Below are 17093 nucleotides of genomic sequence, written 5' to 3' on the forward strand. Positions count from 1 at the left end.
TCTAAAAGCGTTCCATTCAACCTCCATCCCACACGCAGCAAGGTATACCCCACCAACCCACATACTCTCATCAACTCCTGCTGCAGAAGTCCATCTTGGGCGAGCTTCCCGAGTCATTTCCTCACCTATTTGTTCCTTCACGTGAATGTGTTGCTCTGTTAGAGGAGGTGAGGGAGAATGGCTCAGTAAGCATACCTTATAGGGAGGTGATATCAGGAGGCACTTTAACTTTGCCCTATGAAACTAAATGACAGCATCTGTTTAAAGACAAGATCTATGGGGGCTGCCGTTCTCAGCTCGCATTTAAAACATATTGTATGAAGGCCTGCCATCTTGTCACTTGCCTCACTACTCGCACTATTAGCAGTAACATCGCAGGTAATCCCTGTGTTACAAACAAGATAGGTTCTGTAGGTTTGGTCAAGTTGAATTTGAAGGCAAGTTGGAACCGGTAAATTTTTTAACAACCAGCCCAAACTTTTTTTTTTTTTTTTTTTAAGTATTGGATTGACAGCATAGGGAAGGGTTAACACCCCTGTAACATTTGTTTTGCTCTCTGTGCCCCTGTTCAGAAGATTTCACCTCCCTTTCTGTCCCTATGAAAATTGGATTTTGAAAATTTTGGGTTGTTATGGAAACAAAGATTGGTGATAAAGCTTCAGTAGAGACACCTTTTTCCCATGATAACTCTTATGTCTCGTTTCCACCGAGTGGTACGGTACGGTTCGGAACGGTACACATAGCGTTTCCACTGCCAATAGTACCCGTTCATGATAGGCGTGGTGTAGCAGGAAAGTTGTGATAGACGATTCTCTGTCAACCAATCAAAGTTCTGCAGAGTGTAGCTCCACCCTGTTGGTATGGTACTAATGTGCTTGGTACCCCAACGAAAGGGTACCAAAAAGTGGTACGGTACGGTTCGGAATTAGGGTACCATTCATAATGGAAACGGCATAAATAGCGTACCGTACCAAACCAAACCGTACCAGAAAGCTCAGTGGAAACGAGCAGCCATTACAGGCGTGAATTTCCCTTACTAGGGGTATATTTTCTCTCACTTCCTGTTGTCTCTCTCCATTTGTAAGTATGGGTCGTATGTAAGTCGGATGTAACTCAGGGACTGCCTTTACCTGGAACAAAAATGCAGTCAGTGAAAATATGTATAACCACCCGTCCTACATGCTTATTTCAGTGAAGATGTGAATCAAGAAACAGAAGACCACTGAAGCTGGCATCTTTAAAAAAAAAAAAAAAGAATACATCAGGTCCCACATGTTTAACCTCAAAGGTTCTCTTTAAAAACAGATTATTAACAAAGAAAAATAAAAGTACAAAAACAAGAGGTCCATTGACATCAAACTTCCTCTGCAATATCCATATCTGTGTGCTGTGGGATGGAGTCAAGTTTGTCTTTACTCTCTACCGCCTTCAAATACGTGTCCACCATTAAATCCAAGTCATGTTTTGTGTCATAGTTTATGTTTAAAAATGCCAGGTGGCTGGAACGCTGTTCTCTTGGCGTTTTCTCTATGTAGAAACTCAAACGTTTCCTGCTTGTATCACATTTACTTTCCATAGTGAAGATGGGTAGAACACTTAAGACTTTTAGGACAGCTTGAACGTTAGGGAAAAACTTAATATCAGGCAACTGAAGGGACTCAAAGATGTTGGTTGGAAGTTCAACATCTTTGCCTCTGTGTTTCCATTTGACTCGCCAACAGTGAAGTTCCGCAGAAAGGGTGTCTGGATTGGGAAGGTCACTTTTGTATTTATCAGCATTGTGTTCCTCGCTGGTGCTGAATTTCAGTTGGCCCATCACAGCGGGAACCAACGATAGACATTTAAGGGCCTTAATGTGGTGTTCTGAAAAAATGTCCTTCAGCCCCTGAATGATGTGCTGTATTGTGGGTATGCTAAGGGTGTCCTTGTAAAAGTTTTCAGAAGTCAGGTTATGCTGCATGTTGGCTGTGTTGCATTCTCGGAATTGGCCTGGGAGTTTTACTGGGATATGTAGTTTGCCAGCCAGATTAGTGGCCTCCTCGAACCAAAACTCATGGTAAACTTCGATGTTGTCCATCACCTCATTCAAAGCGTGCAACACCGCTGTTAGGCTGTTGGCAGCAGAGAAAACATCAGACGATGAACCCTGCAAGTTCTTTCCGAACGCTCGAGTGAAAGAGAGAGCATTTTTCAAAATCACAACAGTAACCACAAAATCAAAATCACTCAAGGCACTTGAGAGGATAAATGCATGGCTGCTGATCTTGGCATCCCACCGACAGCTGTTATCACAAGACACTTTGTCCAAGCAGACAATCAGCGAATGAAGGAGCGTCACTATAATCTCAAAAGCATCATGTCTGCTTACCCACTCTGATTTTAAGAGCTCTATAAGTTCAGAACCCTTCTCTACATTGTCCTGAAAAAGTGAAGTGATAGTATTTTTCAGCTCTTCCTGCAGTTGAGCAGAGTTTTGAAAAAACATACATACATTATCCAGGATGCCTAGTACTACAGAAACTCCAGGGACGGGTGTGGATTTTGACAGCCACAAATTCAAGGCACAAGTAGAACTAAGAGTAAAAGTGGCTTGTGGGTACTTCTGAAGCAAACGTGAAGCCACAATTTTCATTTTAGCAGAAAATTTGCGTGACGAGTTGCAAGACAGCCCACGACAAAATTCCATATTCAAGCCCCATTTCTCTGTAAGAGTTAAAAGGAAGTTGATAGCCAAGACTTCAGCATCTGCAACGCAAGGGAGGAACCCGATAAACTCTTCTCGTAGGCTGTAGGTGTTATCGATATGTCTTATGAAAACAGGAATTTGTTCCTCTCCTGCTAAATTAACAGCATCGTCGCACATTATGGAGAAGAACTGAGAGCTCCATACTTCACGGAGCACTTCTTCCCTTATGCAGCTCTCACATACTTCCAAGATCTGCTCCTGTTGGAGCCGAGAACAATATTCCTGGTTCACAGCAAGCATTTCGAATCGCCTTCTGAGTACATCATCCCCAGAATTTATACGGTACTCAAGAAGAGCCTGGAAGTTGTCAGGAGTATAAATCCCTTCAGGAACTTTGCAATTTCGACCCTCCAAAGATACGTTCTGCTTGCCCATAAGCAGCACAGTCTCAAACAATGATCTGATGTAGTCTTTGTGCTCTCTTTCCTCTGTTGTTAGTGCCATGTTGTCATCAGTTTGGTCTATTTCCACAATTTGTATGTCGTTGTTGTTTGTTTCATGGTTCTCTCGTTCCGGTACAACTGCATCCACTAGAAATAAAAAAAAAAAAGAAAAGAAAAATCAGCGTTTGAAGGTTTCACTTTAAAATTAGTTTGCTGTGTGGTTTAATTTAAAAAAGTGGGAGGAAAGCCAAAACCTAACTAAGCATAAACCTGCTCCCACTCCTATTGTAAAGCCTTATTCAACTACCCTGTAAAAGGGAAAAAAAAAAAGTCAAAACTTACCTATTCTGAAGTCATTCCAGTTCGATAACATGATCTCTCCAGCAGCAGCTTTGGTGGGGAGGAGAAATCGTGCATAACAGCTGCAGAGCCTGCGCTATGACGTCACCTATAGGCATACTATGGTGCATCCGCTGCCAGCTGTCCCTCATTGAAACCGCCGCTGGGACCTCATCATGTGACTTAACTGACTTCAGGGTACGTACAGACAGCTTTCCTTTTATAGGGTGGTTAGAATAGGCTTAGAATGGGGGTGGGAGTAGATTTAAGCTTAGTTAGGATTTACTTGCTGTCTACTTTAATCTCAGTGTCTAAAAAAGGACACTTCAGCTTGCTCTACGGGGTCAAAGATCACCCAAAGTATGATACTGCTGAAACAAAAACAGCCTGCGCCCAGACAAAAAGATAGCAAACTGGGTGAGGGGGGGTCAGAGAGTTTACAAGGGAGCAGTTGTTAGACTTCAGACCCCCCTAGCACAAGCTGAAGTGTCAGCCCATAAAGTAAATAAATCTAAAAAAAAAAAAACACCTTTTTTCACATTAGTGCAAATTCCAATTCAGGCTGGTTCTCTTAAAATCAGACACATGCTTAAAGCTAGCATTTTCAGTACACCAGCATTAACACAGAATATTAGCGCAATGGTTTATCAAGTGCAAAATTTCAGCAAAAAAATACACGAACGTTAGTTTTAGGACACACTAATGCAATATCTCACCCAAATTATTGGCAGAATATAAGAGGAAGTTGTGCCGAGTAAATAGATACTCAACATGTCAAGCCTTAAAAACAATAAGTTCATCTTTAAATATATATTTTTATATTTATATACACAGCGGGGAAAATTATTATTTGATCCCCTGCAGATTTTGCAAGTTTGCCAACTTACAGAGAAATTAAGTCTCTATAATGGTTTTCATAGGTGTATTTTAAATGATAGAGACAGAATATCAACCAAAAATCCAGAGAAAACATGAGGCAAATGTGCATTTTTTTTTTTTTTTTTACCACTTGGGCCTGTAAAGCAGAGGTGTCCAACCGTTTAATCTTCCTGGGCCACATTGGAAGAGGAAGAATGGTCCTGCTGTCACAAAAAAAAGGGGAATTGGGCAGGAGCTGGAACACGTTACACGTGCCACCCTAAATACGGGTGGCACACGTAACATGTTCCAAAGTTGAACCTTTAAAATTGCGCAGGCGGGAAATGGTGATGAACTTCAGAACACTATATTTTCCATAGGCAACACACAATAAAAGCCACCCACAGGTCATCAGAGTTAACTATTAATAATGGGCCTGTTGCTCTCACTCCGGCATGTGTAACGCAACCAACAGTTTCACGCGTAGGCACCCCCAATGTGGGTTTTCATTCGTATGTGCATGTATGTGGGGGGTCTTTTGAAAGTCACCATACTACCCGCAGAAACCACCTCTTGTGGTAGAGAATTCCACAATCTTGTAGCCCTAACAGTAAAGAACCCCCCACGTTGCCTGAGGTTAAAACACTTCTCCTCTAATCACATTGTATGCCCCCGAGTCCTCATGCAATCCCTTCGACTGAACAGCTTTTTTTCTAAGCCGAGATCCCCATTGTGATATTTAAAAATTGCTATCATGTCCCCCCTCAGGCGTCTCTTCTCCAGGGAGAATAAATCAAACGATTGCTGATACTCTTCATAATTAAGGTCCTCCAATCCCCTAATTAGTTTAGTTGCCGTTCTCTGGACTCTCTCCAGCTCCAACACATCCCTCCTGAGGACTGGCGACCAGAACTGGACAGAATACTCCAGATGCGGTCGGACCAGAGTTTTAATACAGTAGGAATCAGAGGGTCCTGCTCATTAGAGCTTACAATCTAGGAGGGAGGGTCAAGAGATAAAAAAGGTAATAGCTGTGGTTGATGTACGGATGTAGAAAATCGGTGTTTTAATGATGCCCATTCACATCAATGCAACTCAGCATGGTGCAATTTTGGAAAAGATTCCTGTACTCCTTTGGTGTGATTTTGGCCCCACAGAACATGCAGACCTTCTAGTTGCACTACATAAAATCGCACTGAAAGTCAGATCACAATCTAATCGTAGCAGTGTGAACCTAGTTTAACTTACAGGTTGACCAAATCCCAAAAAAGAAGCAGGTGATTCAACAGATCAGGCGTCACATTTTGGAAGCGGAATGGTTTTACAAAGTAGCAAAAATAACAGAGCTTTTTAGCCATGGAAGAACTAGGTACCACATGCAGATATTTTACAAGATGCTATGCTGGCCATACTACAATTTCAGCAAATATAGCCAGGGCAACCTGCAAGTCTATGGCCAGGCCAAGACACAATGGTTGGGGGGGGGGGGGGGGGGAATTTTTGTCTGCTAACTGTAGCAGACACAAATCTGAAGCAATTGTACATGGCAACCAATCAGCTGATTGGCAGATTCTGGCTACTCTAGCTTTGATAAACTCTACCTCCACCCCATTGGTTTCTTACAATGGCGAGATTTATACTCCCCCCCCCCCCCAACAAACTATAGGCTACTATTTTTTTTTTAAACTAAAGTTATTGGAAAGGATTTTTTTTCTTAACAAACCTCTCTATACTTAATGGATGAGCACAGAGCAGCCCCAAACCTCCTCTCCAGCCAGTGCGCTAATGGGAAGCCACACTTCTCATGGGGGCACTCGTGCATGCTCGCTCCCGAGACCCGCTGCTGCATCCATTGACACAGACAACGGGACTCGTCCTGCCCCCTTATCACTGGCTTTGATTGACAGTACTGGGAGCCAATGGCTCCTGATGTCCGAGCAAAGCCAGCCAGGAACCCGGAACTGAGGGAAGAGAAGAAATGCAGATGTGCACAGCACTGGATTAAATGAGGGCTCAGGTAAGTATAGGGGGGGGGGGGTGCAAAAATCAAACCCTAAACATTTTTTACCTTAATGCAAGGAATGCATTAAATGTGACCTGGGCACATCCATCTGTAGTGTTTACTGATCTATCTTCAAAGCCCTACGTTTTGTGGCTTTCTCCTGCTCCGTTCTTCTGTTATCAGCATGATAACGTCTGACAAGTTCTCCGTCAACTGAGATAAAACCAGGCTGAATTTTGTGGGGTGGATGCATAGAAATAGATTAGCAGACAGCTTGTCTATTCACAGCACAGCTCTTTGTATCTTCCTTTTTCTGCCTATGTGTGCCTTTCCTCCAATCAGCTGTCTCACGGTGTATCCACACCCACCGGTGAAGCAGGAAGAGAAGTCAAAAAGGAAGTGCACTTTCTAAACAGTGTAGAAAGCTGAAGACAACACATATAAATACAACTTAAAGCGGTAGTATCCCGCTTTTTTACACTTTTACCTACAGGTAAGCCTATAATAAGGCTTACCTGTAGGTACAATTAATATCTCCTAAACCGGCACGGTTTAGGAGATATTTGCAGTGCATGCAGCCGCTCACGCGAGCGGCGCATGCGCTCTGAAGGTCCGGGGGGACCTTCAGTTTTGCTTGCCGGGAGCTTGCTGGAAAATCACTCCTGCGTGCATGCGCTGGAGTGATGTCATCTCGGCTCCGGCCAATCACAGCGCCGGAGCCGCCGAACCCAGAAGAGACGGCGAGGGATCATGGCGGCGCCCGCAGCGATGTCCGGGGGTCCGTGTCGGGGCTTAGTTCTAAGGTAAGTAATACATAATGAGCTAGTATGCGATGCATACTAGCTCATTATGCCTTTGTCTTGCAGGTGTTTTTTTTTTTTTTTTTTTTTTTAATTTTCGGTTTACAACCGCTTTAAGTAGGAAGATTTCATCTCTGTATCATCTGAGGCTGTTCACTTCACTGGGTATATGTGAGGGTTTACATCCACTTTACTTAAGGACCAAGCACATTTCTGACATGTTTACAAGTTAAAAAAAAATCAGTATTTTTTGCTAGATTACTTTGAACATATACATACATATACACATATATATATATATATATATATATATATATATATATATATATATATATATATAAAAATTGCGTTTTAAAGACTGCTGCTATATATATATATATTTTTTTTTTTTTTTTTTTCAGCAACTGGAGAATAAAATGGCAGTGGTTGAAATATTTTTTGTCACGCAATATTTGCGCAGCAGTCTTTAAAACGCAATTTTTTTGGGAAAAAATACACTTCACTGAATTAAAAAAAAAAAAAACAGTAAAGTTAGCCCAATTTTTTTGTAAATTGTGAAAGATGTCGCGCCGAGTAAATAGATACCCAACATGTTACGATTTGAAAACCGCGCAAACTCATGGAAACGGTGACAAACTAAGGTACTTCAAAATCTCCATAGACGCCTTAAAAAAATTTAAGTTACCAGTTTAGAGTTACAGAGGAAGTCTTTTGCTAGAATTATGGCTTTCGCTCTGACGATCCCTCACGTGTGAGATATGAACTCCGTTTACATTTGCAGGCGTGACTTACGTATGCATTTTCTTTGGTGTGCGAGCTCACAGGGACTGGGGAGCTTTAAAAAAAATAAATAAATAAAAAGTTTCCTATTTTATTTTTAACAATGTTCCTTAAAAAAAAAAAAAAAAAAAATCTGATCACTTTTATTGGTGTCACAAGGTATGTAAACATTTCTTGTGACAGTAATAGGCAGTGACAAGTACTCTTAAATGGAGGGATCTGGGGTCCAAACACCTCTGATACACTTCAAAGTATTCAAAATGTCGAATTCGAAATCTGCATTTTTGATTACGGTCAGTTTTTTTAAATCTGCGCCGTTAGCAGCTGAGTAAACCAGAAGAGACGTTGCTTCCGGGTTACTTGATCGGAGACCTGATAGAAGCCGAATCCGGCTTCATTCGGGACTCTAACCAGCCGGCGGACGTGCCAGCTGGTTGTTCGGGTCTCCCAGTGGGACAGAAAACCCGGGCAGAGCGGCGGAAGATGGGGGAGGGGGCTTTATAAAACTGTACTGGGTTGATGCCTGCAGCCATCGCCCCGGTACAACCACTTCAAGCAGACTTAGTGGTACCTCAGTTTGTGGGAAGTGGTTAAGGTAAAAATGTTTAGGCTTTACAACTTTTTTAAAATAACAAACCCGTTTACCTGAGCCCATGCAGCCGCTGCACCCAATAGACATTAATGAGATTGCCTGCCCGGGGATGCATGGAATACCACCTGTGCATCCCCTTGCAGGTAAAAACAGCCCATACACAGGGTGTATTAATGCTTACCCCATGTGAACAAGGCCAAACTCAAAATTCATGTCCATAAATTTTTGAGTTTAAGTCATGCTTTACTTAGCGTTGTTAGAGGTATTGGAATTAGCATTAACTTAACTGACTGCCATAAGGAAACCCCATGCAACTCCCAAATGGTCTGCAATAGCTCAGACCTCTGGCTGGCAGTGTCAGCAGTCTTTAGCCCAACTGTACAACTTTTAGAGTGTTGGTGCCTTGACCATGGGGAGAAGCATTGCTATGGTGGAGAGGTATCGTTAGGTGGATACTTATCCTACTTAAGACCTTGCAATGCTTTAAAGCAGACATATATTTAAACAAAGCAAGGGTTTACGATAACTAAAATGTTTTTTTACTGGGATTTAAAATAAAATTTTAAAAAAATCACACACAAGTAATGATTATCCAAATGTTTATTCGATAAATTACATTTATTAAAGTGCATATTTTCAATTTTGAGATTTAGAGATGAACATCAAGATAATGCCTTCATTATTATCTACACACCACAAATACTGCTCATCCATATGCAACAGCATGGAAAATATGGCAGACCTCCATTTTCTAATTTCTGCAGCACACATCTGAGTAAGAACCCTGTACTAGGTTTGTAAAAGACCCACGTGGCAGATTAATTTGCCTAGCCACTGTAGGCCAGCATGTGCCTTTGTTAAAGAGTTTAGGCAAACAACCGTATAGTAGGGGCCATGCTTGAATTGTCATTTGCATACAGACCACAGGAGCTTAGGTATCCCAAGAAAGCAAATATCTACCTTGCATGTTATTTTCTTACTTTAGGACAGTGTCAGGGTTAGTTTAACATTGAACGTGGTGGATCAGGTTGAGTTGCAATCTGCTGCCTAGGTTCACAAAGGTGCGGTGAACTGCATGTGATTATTCAGGAATCGCACTGCATTCCTGTTCAAATCACATGCAATTCTTTGAAGTGTGATTTAAGACCATTTATTTTGTACGGCTCGAATTGCACCTTTTTTGCTGCACTGGAATCTGATCATATCTGTTCACACGCACGTGAGCCGATTCTGCCAATTGCCCTGCTTTTGTGAACCGTTTTTTGGGGCGTAGTTAACATTGACACCCGCTGTTGGTTCGCACAGAGTCCGATTGATGCGGTGTGGGAAACACACAGGAATCGCTGCACCGCAATGACTCTATGCACCGGCAATATGTTATTTTAAAGCTGCAAATGTCGCTACAAGTAATTAGCTTAAGGCATGCGAGTTCACAGACCTGAAACCAGACTTTTTCTATTTTCTTTAAATACAACAGAGAGAAGGAAGCTACCTAAACGCCCATAACCTGTACTGCATGGAGATTGAGCTCACTACCAGCAGAACAAGCACAGATAAAAAGGAAGAGCCAAAGTATTGTGGTAACATAACAATTACAAGAGGAACTGGATGGCTCTGTAGGCAAAGTCCACACCACCTTCACCTTTTATGACCTCCAACAGAAAAATTGGATTTTTGACTGACCGTAAAATCCATTTCTCTGATGTTCATTGACGGACACAGCTCCTGATCTTCTTAGCCATTGGGTTATACTGCCCTCTACAGGAGTAGGACACTAGGCAGAAAAAAAAATCTGGCTACACCTATGGGCAGTCCCAGGGGGGTATACTCCTGCTCTCTGCTATAGGTATTCAGTTTTGTTACAAGCAGTGTCAAAGAACTACAACTCCACAGAGGGGTGGGTGCGGTGTCCGTCAATGATCAGAGAAATGGATTTTACAGTAAGTCAAAAATCCCATTTTCTCCATCGTTCATTGACGGACACAGCTCCTGATCTTCTTAACCATTGGGACATCCCAAAGCAGTGTTAAACATGAGGGGCGGGAACAGGGAAAAAAATTTCCAAGGCTAAACTGTAGCCAACCGTGAAAACAGGGGCGCAACCAAAACAATTTACGTTCACCTGAAAAAAAAAAAAACAAACAAACAAACAAACAATACACCCTCAAAGAGGACCAGGTCCTCTAAACAGAAGCCTGCAAAACCTTGCAGCCAAAGGAAGCATCCGCAGATGCCAACACATCCACTTTATAGAACTTTGTGAAAGTGTGCACCGACGACCAGATGGCCGCCTTGCAAACCTGTGTCACTGACGCCTGATGACGGAAGGCCCAGGAGACACCGCGCGCTTGAGTAGAGTGCGCATTGACAGGGAATAGAGGAACCTGACCCTTGATGGAATAGGCCTGAATCACCGTCTGTCTGATCCATCTGGAAATGGTCGCAGAGGAAGCAGACAACCCTTTCCAAGGCTCATCCGTAAGCACAAATAGGGAGGCTGATATTCTGAAAGACTCCATAGCTGCCAGGTACACCCTAATTACCCGGACCAGATCCAAGGCATGCAAAGCAATTTCCTTTGGCTGTTTTGGCCTGGGACACAGGGAAGACAACACAAAGTCTTCATTCAAATGAAAATCAGAGACAACCCGAGGAAGGGATGACGGACAGGGACGAAGAACCACCAAGTAAGGTGAATGACAGGGTAACCCTGCCATTTCCAACACCCTGCGCGCAGAGGTGAAAGACACCAAAAAGGCGACCTTCTGGAACAGTGTAAGCAGGGGAATCTCTCAAAGTTTCACAAAAGGAGGCTTTTGGAGGACTGAGAGCACCAAACTGAGGTCCCAAGGCGGCAACAGAGACCGCACTGGAGGGATCAAGTGCCTAACTCCCTGAAGAAAAGTACACAAGGATTATGTGGCCAACGGCCGTTAAAATTAGACCGTTAAAAGGCTGACACCTGACCCTCGATGGCACTCAAGGCCAGTTTCTGCTCAACCACCCGCGTAAGGAAGGTCAAGATCCAAGCCACTGAAAAAAAAAAAAGAGCGAGGATGAACTAAGAGACTCACACCACGCAATGTACATCTTCCACGTAAGATGCTAGATCTTCCTAGAAGTAGATTTCCTAGCTTTTTACAGGGTTGGAATCACCGACTTGGATAAACCTCTATCCATCAGTACCTGGCGTTCAATAGTCAAGCCGTCAAAGCCAGCGACTGTAAAGCAGATAGAAGATAGGTCCTTGGGAGAGCAGATCCTCCCTGAGAGGAAGATTCCAAGAAACATCGGCGACCAGCCTCACCATATCGGTGTTCCAAGCCCGATGAGGCCAGTCCAGGGTCACTAAGATGACCGGAATCCCTTCTGCCTCTATCCTGCGTAGAAGCCTTGGCAGAAGCTTGAGAGGAGGGAAGGTGTAAATCAGATGATACTGACCCCAAGGGGCCACAGAACATCAGTCAGAGGATCCCGTGACAGAGCTAAAAACCTCAGCACCTTTCTGTTGAGCCAGGATGCCAAAAGATCCACCTTGGGGATGCCCCGCCAGAGACACAACTGATAAAACACCTCTGGATGAAGGGACCACTCCCCTTGGTCCAACGCCTGCCGACTGAGGTAATCCGCCAGCCAGTTTTCCACCCTGGGAATGTGTACGGTGGAGAGGGCTGGAATGAACTGTTCTGCCCCTTAGAATGCTGGCTACCTCCATGGCTGCCAGGACACTTCTTGCGCCCCCTGGTGATTGACATAAGCCCCAGCCATGGCAATGTCCGATTGAATGCATACTGAAGATCCCTGAAGACAATCCGTCCAATGTTCCAGGCACAATCTGATCGCTCGGAGTACCAAGACATTGATTGGTAGTCTGGACACCCTGAGCAGAAATTTTGCCGAGGACACCTCCTCAGCTGGACAGGCTGGCATCCGTGGTGACCACTGTCCAATACAAGGGGAGGAAGGATTTGCCCAGCCAAAGCACGAAGCCACCATATCAGGGACTCTTTCATTCCCCTGTTCAGCCGGATCCAATTGTCTAGAAACTGCGGAATCTTGTTCTATTTGGCCAGAGTCTCCTTTGCAGGGACCTCATATGGAACTGTGCAAACTGAAACCCCCCTCTGAAGGTAGACACCATCAGGCCCAGCACCCGCATGCAAATCCGGAGGGATGACCATCTGCTGGACAGCAGGAGACGAATTACAGCCTGCAGTTTGTCCAGAGGAAGGAGCACTCTGGCTAAGGCAGAGGCCAGAGTCAGACCCAGATAGTCCAGCTATGTCCACGGAACCAGAGCAGAATTCTGAAAATTCAGGATCCAGCCAAACACCCTCAAGCTCATATGGTGATTTCCACCAGTGCAGTAGGAGACTCTGCTCGCAGAAGGTCATCCAAGTAGCCCAGCACTGCGATCACCCATTGGAGTAACAATGCTAGCACTGGGGCCAACACTTTCGTGAAGACCAGAGGAGCATAAGCGAGACCAAAGGATAACTCCAAAAACTGATAATGCTCCTCTCCCACAGCAAAGCAGAGGAAGTGCTGGAGACCAACACATATTGGAATAAAAAAGGTAAGCGTCACTGATGTCGATGGAGGCAAAAAAAATCCCCCTGATGCAGGGAAGCCACCACCGTGCTAAATGAATCCATTCTGAACTTCTGCACCTGCACAAAGCAGTTCAGTGCCTTGAGGTCCAGAATTTGATGCACCTTGCCTTCATTCCTAAGGACTGTAAACAGGTTTGAGTAAAAACCCCTGAAAACGTTCCGAAGTCGGAACCGGGGACCATCACCCTTTAAAGTAAAAGGGCTTGCACTGCCCCAAAAAGAGCCGGTAAGGGGACCTTTCTTCCAACGTTGCACGTTGGGAGGCAGAACCTTACAGGAGGTTAAGAACGAAATGCAATCTTGTAGCCGGACCAAATGACTTTGCGGACCCACCTGACTTGTACCAAGAGTTCACAGGTCCGGAAAACCGGCTTAGACGTCCCCCCAACCCAGATATGGGTGAGGGCGCACCTTCATGGAGAAGCCCGCTCTTGACTCACCAGACTAAGTTCTTTTAGATCCTCCAGAGGCCCCGAAGGGCACCGATCCCTTGTCAGTTGACCCTGAGGACGAAAAAACTTATAAGACGAGGAGGGGGGCACACGTCTATGACAAGGGTCCTTGCCCTTAGTAGCCTGCGGAAGACAGGTACTCTTCCCCTGTGAGACCTTTAATGATGTCACCCAGGGTAGCACCAAAAAGGCGATCTCCTTGAAAGGGAAGATCAGTCAAGGGCTTTTTAGAAGTCTGGTCCTTAGACCAGCATTTGAGACAAAAGACACACCGAGGGACAACTGCCGAAACAGAGCCGAGTCACTAGGGGAGCCGCATCCGAAGAGGCATCACAGATAACTGCAGCCCCTGGAACAGCTGGTCCACCAGCTCAGCAAAGGCAGGGGAGAGCTACTACCCCCTCCAGGTCACGGTGCAAAAGCCTAGCCCATTCAGTCAGAGTCTGCGACACCAGGGCAATGGTGAATATCGGCCTCAGTGCCGAACCAGCTAGGGTGTAAATATTGTGGGCCATAGCCTCCGCCTTCCTGTCAGCCGGGTCCTTAAAGGCTGGGGACTCTTCAACCGGAATCATGGTTGGCTTGTTTAATCTGGAAACCGGAGCGGAGGGTTCACCACCGGTGGAACAGCCCACTTATTAAGAACAGACTCCTCATAGGGGTATCGCCTAGCAAAATCACTTAGGGACCCCAAGGGGACACGCTTTGGTCGTCCCCACTATTTAGTGACAATTCTGTCAATATAGGAGGGGAAAGGGAGCATTTTTTCCGCTCTAGATAACTTGTGAATGCCAAAATGAATCTGCGCCTACGCTGCAGCTTCATCCTCCATCTTTAGGGTCTAACGCACAGCTACAATCCATGCATCCACCAGCGCCTTTTCATACGTAGTTGCAGAAGTGGAGGAATCCTCCTTACTATCTGAGAATTCAGGGCGCGTGTTCGCAGACCTAGCAGGATGACCCACGTCCGCGGTCGGCCAAATCAGATTCAGGATCTGGTGATACAGATGAGGCAAGGAAAGGGCGGGGGGGTTGTTGCCAGCCCGTCCCCCAAAAATCACCTCTACCCAGGAAACAAAAGACTCCAGGACTGCCGTCAGTGCATCGATGGATGGATGAGATCTGGAGGGCCCCGCAGCCTCAGAGAGGGAAATAAGGTGGGGATTTGTATTCCAAAGACTCCACGAGTCACCAGGGGGACCCCACAAAAAGTAACACACTGCTAAGGGACAACCCCCACCAGCTCTGGCAGCGGACCAAGATGGAACCCAAGGCCTCAGAAAATGGCACAGGAAGGAAGAGGGGGGGCCCTGGCAGGAGCCCCCACCCCCCTGCACAGCCGATCACCCGGCGGTGCATCCCGCCCCCATCGCCAGCACAGCACCCTGCCCCCACCTTAGGCAGTGGACCAGGCCACCCCACAGTCCCAGCATCAGTGAAGGGGGGGGGGGGGGGGGGGGGGGAGGCAGATGGAAGGCGAGATGGCCCACAGGGACAACCAGACCAATGAGGGGGGGTGCCTAACAGAAAGGAGGGGAACCCAGGGGTCCGACTGTCCCACAGGGGGCCCACGTTACCCCTAAACCCTCCAGGGGGAGAAGGGGGACAGTTACCATACCAGGAACCAGGGGTACAATGCTCCAGACAGAACCTCCTCGCCATCTAAATGGGGGGGCTGTCGGCAAGGAGGAACGCTGCGTCTCGGGCCAAAACCAGGTCGTGTGCGACTTTGCAAGGCTTTTAACTCGCAGGCAAGCCCCCTGTCAAGTGGGGCTATGTTGCAGCCAACCTAGCGTGCGCTCGCTGGTCAGACTGGGATAACCGCTGGATCTAGATTATCCAGCCTGTCACCCATTCCGGCAGTTGATTGTAGATCTCACAGGAGAAAAAAAAAAAAAAAAAAACCACCACCAGTAGAAAACAAATTCTATCTAAAGAAAAAAAAAAAAAGGGTACCTATGGCAGAGAGAGGGAGTATATACCCCCTGGGAATGCCCATAGGCGTAGCCAGATATTTTTTTCTGCCTAGTGTCCTACTCCTGTAGGGGGCAGTGTAATCCAATGGTTAAGAAGATCAGAAGCTGTGTCCGTTAATGAACGAAAGAGAAATACTGTTTACAGGCACACGCTGGAAAATATGGCACGCAATTTTGTCCATCTAAAGTTGTACAGAAAGTACCAGTCCACCTGAGCCATAAATTAAATGCATATGCGGGGTACAAGAACTTGGCGTTGCCCGACTACGGGGGTTGTTGAAAAGAAGAGGATGAGATATACCGTAGAAGTTCTGGGCTAGCTTTGGGGGCTTGTCCATAAGCATTCTCAATATAACAAAAGATAATATTTGTCAGTGTCATCCTGAGGCTTGTCTGGCAGCTGTAGGGTACTTGGGCCAAATAAGGGACGAGACTTTTGGCAAAGGCAATATGAGAGCCTTCAAATTCCTGGCTTTGATTTGCCGATTCCATCACCAAGTTTTGGTCCAGCTCATCTTGAGTGATTTGCGGTTCGCCGCCTGATTGGATGAGATCCACAGTTTCAGACGTCTCGTCTGCATGTAAAGACATGACATCTGGCGATGGTTCATCCTTTATGTAAATTATTTCAAGGTCATTTGGCATGCCCTCCTCATGGACTTCAGAAGAAGTTGGATGGTAACTTATGCTTCCTGCCCTAGAATGTAAATGTAAAATATATCAGAATTCCAGCAAAAAAAAAAAAAAAAAAAAAAAAAAAAAAACATATGCAAGATAATTCCCAATAGCTAAGCAGAGTGTAGCAACTCCTAACTTTACTGAAAACATCTTTTAGTAACCAGAGGTTTGGTTGTTCACTGCAACGCATAAGCCCAACAAAGTAGGATCGAAGTCACTTACCCTGGCATCATAAGCGGTTTAAGAAATAACAAATCATTAAAGTGAGAGAATGCAGGCGTTTCTGAACACGGTAAGCCTCTTTCTCTAAGCATTTGGTAATGAAGCTCTCGTCTGAAGTTTTCCCAGAGCGACTGCCATTGGGTTTGCACCTCCTTTACTGAAAGGAGAAAAAAAAAAGTTTTCGTCTTACTTAAAACAATCCCAGGTCTTACAATTAAAACATAGAATATTGAACTGGTAAATTGAAAACAGAAGCTTCAACTGCATGCATAAAGGTTACTTGATTTATTTTTTTAATTAACATATCAATGGTAAATTTATTTCAAGGCAGTATGGCATTTAGGGACCATTCACGCCTGGTTGTTGTGATGCTGTGTGTTTTTGAGTGTTATGCTACGCATTAGTGTACATAACTTTGAGGCGGTCCATTCATTTGAAAAGGCTGCCATCACGCCAGGAAAGGCATAAGCAACATTTGTTTACAGTGCAGCGCATCAATACATGTGCTTTGGAGGTGCCATCAAAAATGATTAGAACCATACATGTGAAAGTATGGTGCATTTTAGCAACACAACAAAATGAACAAGTGAGAATATGAACCTGTAGTGTTAATCTTCTTTACTAATGCCTCATACACACGCAACGATTTT

The 17093-nt window shown here is 45.0% G+C and overlaps 1 protein-coding gene across 1 annotated transcript in view; it reads right to left on the reverse strand.

The window, feature by feature from the left end:
- Positions 1-1271: 1271 nt before the first annotated feature.
- THAP12 (THAP domain containing 12) overlaps positions 1272-17093 on the reverse strand; it is a 63038-nt gene continuing 47216 nt past the window's right edge. Inside the window, exon 5 of the mRNA XM_082246170.1 lies at positions 1272-3276. Within this exon, the coding sequence (XP_082102296.1) occupies positions 1355-3276 (1922 nt within the window). The 3' untranslated portion in view covers positions 1272-1354. The remainder of the gene's footprint in view (positions 3277-17093) is intronic.

Source organism: Pelophylax lessonae (genome assembly GCF_965119305.1).
Source record: "Pelophylax lessonae genome assembly, chromosome: 2".
NCBI classification, from domain to species: domain Eukaryota; kingdom Metazoa; phylum Chordata; class Amphibia; order Anura; family Ranidae; genus Pelophylax; species Pelophylax lessonae.